The sequence below is a fragment of the Corylus avellana genome, chromosome 6, assembly GCF_965113065.1.
Source record: "Corylus avellana chromosome 6, dhCorAvel1.hap1.2, whole genome shotgun sequence".
NCBI classification, from domain to species: Eukaryota; Viridiplantae; Streptophyta; class Magnoliopsida; order Fagales; family Betulaceae; genus Corylus; species Corylus avellana.
In genome coordinates this window covers 11,672,844-11,678,089 of record NC_142495.1, presented here as the reverse complement: position 1 = coordinate 11,678,089, position 5,246 = coordinate 11,672,844, and the positions used below count along the sequence as shown (strand labels likewise).

At 39.4% G+C, this 5,246-nt stretch overlaps 2 protein-coding genes across 2 annotated transcripts; both read right to left on the bottom strand.

The window, feature by feature from the left end:
- Positions 1-472: 472 nt before the first annotated feature.
- Positions 473-2,909, bottom strand: LOC148584877 (uncharacterized). The gene is made up of 4 exons (XM_088517549.1): positions 2,598-2,909; positions 1,522-2,514; positions 926-1,414; positions 473-844 (listed from the first exon to the last, which is right to left on the bottom strand). Exons 1-4 carry the CDS (start codon positions 2,613-2,615, stop codon positions 473-475), a joined length of 1,872 nt encoding a protein of 623 aa, XP_088373675.1. The 5' UTR covers positions 2,616-2,909.
- LOC148584876 (uncharacterized) lies at positions 2,676-4,172 on the bottom strand. Its single transcript, XM_088517548.1, has one exon. It carries the CDS (start codon positions 4,170-4,172, stop codon positions 2,676-2,678), a length of 1,497 nt encoding a protein of 498 aa, XP_088373674.1.
- Between the last annotated feature and the right edge of the window lie 1,074 nt (positions 4,173-5,246).

The window sequence follows — 5,246 nt, the reverse complement described above, 5'->3', positions numbered from 1 at the left end:
TTACACCTAAATTTACACAAAATGTATTCAAAACATAAATGGCCAATCAAAATTACCTTACAATTCATATCAATTCAAGCACTACAAATCAAACACCAAAATTTGGTCCAAATGTGTTGAACACATACATGGCCATCACAATTAACTTACAATTCACATCAATGCAAGCACTTCAACATTTACACCTAAATTTACACAAAATGTATTCAAAACATAAATGGCCAATCAAAATTACCTTACAATTCATATCAGTTCAAGCACTACAAAATTTACACCTAAAGTTACACATACATGTACCTAAACACAACACCAAGCTTCAGCTTGCATAAACTGTATTCAAAAAATACATGGCCATTAACCCTAAATACATTACAATGTTTAGAAAATACCCCAACACACAACAAGTAGTTACCAATAAAACAGTTGAAACTGAGACAAACAATTTCAGCAAACGATTTTGGTAATGTGATTGTTACTGCATCTTCTGCTTTCCTTTATCCTTCACTGTTTTGGTGGACTTATCTTTCCCCCTATCCATTCTTCTAACATGTTCCTGAAATCCTGGTGGATGGTCAAGAGCTGTCCCTTTTGCCTTTTGTATGTCAAAATCAGGTGGGGCAGTACGAAATGTAATACCACCTGCTTTAGGAGGCCCCCAAGCGCATACTGGTCCACCACCTGGAATTGGGGGTGGCCCAGTAGGGTTACCAGTCAAGTCAACTACAATCTTTTGCTTTGTAGGTTCTCTTCCACTACTAACAAGTTCCCTCAATCTGCCACCTGTCCTTGTCCTTGTGGCCAACCCTAGTGTTCTTTTTTTCCTATTCCCAAATATAGTAGATGCCTGCAATTAATCACATAGAATCAGGCATCTAATTTTTGTTTAAGGGTTTAATTTATATAAACAATATGAAGAATTACTCACACTCGGTTTGTATGCATAAGGTGTTGCTTTTCTGACTGGTTGGGTGGCAGAAGGTGCAGCTCTTACATGCTGGTTGACAGAAGTTGCTACTCCCACAGGCTCTGACTGTTGCTGTAATGCAATCTCTTCACATGGCCTAAATTCCGGCTGTGAGACATGCAGTGGTGCATTCGGTGAGGCTGGCCTAAATGCAGGCAGTGCTGTAGGCTGGGATGCAGTATATGAGACATGAAGTGATGAGGCTGGTATGAATGAAGGCTGGGATGCAGTATATTCAACATGAAGTGATGAGGCTGGTCTGAATGAAGGCTGTGATGCAGTATATGAGACATGAAGTGATGAGGCTGGTCTGAATGAAGGCTGGGATTCATGATGTGTAGGTGTTTGACTTTCAGATTGTGATCTCCCTGCCCTGCCTGAACTTGATGGTGTGTTCACTTTCCTCTTTTTCCTGCCAGTAGATGAAGTGGCAGTTGAAGATCCATCCAACTACAAACACAAACAATCAACAAACAAAATACACAAATCAATTTAGTAAATTAAACATTATGCAGTAAACACTAAAAATTAAATATTCTCAATGAATAAACCATTACCATGTCCAAGTTCCAATCAGTTGATGCATTATCTCTATAGTACTCTCTAACACGTGACCTTCGTTCCTCTTGTCTTTGCCTGGCTACATATGACCTCTTGTTGTGACCAAGCTTCATGCAATACCCACATTGATTCTTGTGGCCGCCCCTCCTAATTGAATAAGCATTTCTTGGTTCATCCGCACCCCTTTGTCTAATTTTTTTAGGTCTGCCAGGAGCTGCCCTCATCTTCGGTGGCTCAATTTTTGGTTGGTTGCTTATTGGCCACTGATCTTCACTTGGCACAGGGAAGACAGTGTAGTCATATGACTTGTAGTACTTCTCCTTGCCATAGTAATCACTCAAATATTCAGCTGGGTCTCCACCTTGGTGTAAAATGGCAGAAATGCCATGAGAACATGGGATACCAGTTACATCCCATTTCCTACATCCACAGGTTCTACCATCCACATGTACAACAAATTTCTTCCCCATGCACTCAACTTCAAACATACCCTCACCGGCGTATGTACACCAACAATTAGAAGCTCCATCCTCTTCTTTTTCTAACTTCTTCCTAATCTTTGGCCCTAAGGCCTCCTCCATTGAACTGATTAATTCTTTCTTCCTCACATACCTTCTCATCAACTTACATCTAATACCTTCCAACATACTCAGGATTGTCTGGTCATGGTATTTTTTAATCCATGAATTGAAGCTCTCACAAGTGTTGTTGTGTAAGAGGCCAGACTTACAAGTTGTATTGAACCATCCCCTACACCAAGTGTTGGGGTCAATCTTCTCCAGGTATGCATGTGCATCCTTACTCATCTTCTTTATTTCATCCATTACTCTGTAGAATTCTTGCTTTGTGTAAGATGCCGCAGCTTGCCAAAGAAGATCCTTCAGTAGCACACCCCTATGACCTGAGTTCCTGAAATTTGCGTACAAGTGTCTAACACATGTACGATGCTCGGACTGCGGACATACTTGTTCTAGGCTTGGAACGAGGCCCTGCACAATAGTTGAAAACATAATTAGTTGCATTACACTAAACATTTAAATTATATGAATAATTGAAATAACTATTATTTTACCTTCTGTCGATCCGACATAAAAGTCCATCCATGTCGAGTAGGGCCAAGATCTGTAACAAGCGCCTCTAGAAACCATGTCTAGCTGTCTTTTGTCTCAGCCTCTACAACAGCAATTGCGATAGGGTACATGTTGTTGTTGGCATCCCTACCCACAGCAGCCATCATCTGCCCCTTATACGTACCCTTTAAAAAACATGCATCAAGACCTACTATAGGCCTACACCCTTCCACAAAACCATTCTTCATGGCTGCCAATGAAAAATACAGCCTTTGAAATCTGCATGGCACCTGAGGCATTGGTCTTTCAACCATCAATATCAAACAACTGCCCACATTAGTGCTCCTAACCATGGAGCAATAATCCCACAACCGATAATATTGCTCATCCAGTTTACCAAAAATAATTTCCCTTGCTCTTTTCCTTGCCCTATACAAAGAACTGACATGCACATCCACATTCCATTTTGCTTTCACCTTTTTCTGCAAAACATCTATGGGCATGTTTGGCTGCTCCCTAAAAGAGTCCATGCACCACTCAGCAATCCAAGTTGAAGTTAGCATATGATTTTGGTACTTCCTAGTGCAAGTGTGTTTGGGCCTTATGGACACTAAAAGGAATGTCGTCTCATTCTTCAACTGCCTCCCATACACCCTATAGCTGCACCTTGGATCTTTGCAGACAATCACAATCCTCTTCAATTCATTTCTCTTGAATTTCAAATCCTTCCCCCTACTAATATTGTATTGTTTCACGGCTTTCCTAAATTCCACTGCACTATGAAATGTATTCCCTACAACCAATGTCGGATTATTCATATCACTATAATCAAAAGGGATTCTTTTGGTTACATCCTTACGGGATAAGTGCACTACTCTTTCATCACCACTACCATGTGGTGATTCTAGCTTATCACTATCACACATGTCTCCACTACTATCACTCCCTTCTCTCTCTTCCCCACCCTCACCAACATCACCCTCCCCAGCATTTCCCTCCACAGCATCACCCTCCCCAGAAACATCATCAACACCCCCTTCCACATCATCCTCCTCAACAACCTCTTCAGCATGTCCAACCCCCTCAGGAATGGCCTCAGTACGATGAGTGGTATCCTCATCGGAATCAAGACAATCTGTATCATCACTAAGAACTGAATCCCAGAATGCGTCCTTCCTAAACACAAATTCCCTCTCACACTCTGAATCTTCTTCTTCATCTACATCAACTACATTATCTGCTACACCATAAGTTACTATATACAATACTACAAGAGAATGATCTATATGTTTTGCCACCATTTCAGTTACATTGTAATCAGATGAAAAAAGTCTTAGCCCTTGGTCTAATGGCAAACCTGGTACACTGTAATAAACAAGGTCCCCAGACCTATACCCACATGTCCTACATATGTCTTCTATATCAGAAAATTTCAATTTGTTCCCATCATACGGCTCTGAGTAATTAGTAACATTGCCCCCTACATAATTAATCCTATATTGCCTGTTAAAACAACCCCCATGATGGACTTCAAACATCATACAATGAGTACCCATGATGTAACCTGCCACATTCATTACATTCAAAAGTTTAATATAATACCATACACAATCCCTAACCCTAACAATATTATCCATGTTACCCCTGTGCTCAAAGCAGCCACCAAACAGACACATGACATTGATTAAAAAAAATCCCTAAACACAACTTTAAACAAGCCACTAAAGTTTAAGTACTATTAACTTTCATCAATCATTATAACAAAGCAACCCACTTTCAACAATTTCAGCAAATTAAAAAAACAACAACAATCACAACTGCTGGCCAATAACAGGACCCAATGAAAGAATACATTTAATCTTATTTTAAATAAAAACCATACACAACTCTTTACAAAATTTGCCCCTAACCCTAACAATATTATCCATGTTACCCCTGTGCTCAATGCAGCCACCAAACAGACACATGTCATTGATTAAAAAAAATCCCTAAACACAACTTTAAATACGCCACTAAAGTTTAACTACTACAAAGGGAAAGAAAAAAAAACACCTACACAAAGTAGTAATACCCTAAACAGTTATGAAAAAATATTAAAAACCCGAAGAGCATAGTACATTATGCTACACACTATGCGTTGTGGTCCCGTTTGGTATAAGTTCAAGCACTAATATTGTATTGTAAACAACAACTTCAACAAAAAGTGCATTTATCTGCCAATGTATAAGCACATTTGTGCCTTTTAAGGTCAGCAACCAAACAAGTGGTAGTGAAAGGGACCACTTGACTACTTTATTCAATGTAATAAAATCATCTCGTTCAAATCACGTGTCCAACACAACTCCAACCTAGGGGACCACACTTAGATCAGAAAAACAAAATCAAAAAAACAACAACTTGAGAATATGTGGAACTAACGACAAACTGATCACACATATGATGACAACTTTTAACGCCTTGTCAGAAAACAGCGAATCTAAAAAACGACGAGAATATGACCCACTTTAAATAAATACTACTCAAAAACCCTAAACAAATAAATACTACTCAAAATCGCATCCAGAGGCGTTACATGCAAAATCACCCACAAACAATCCAACCCAAATTATTGATCAACCACAAATTTTTAAAAAAATTCGAATGCAAACCCT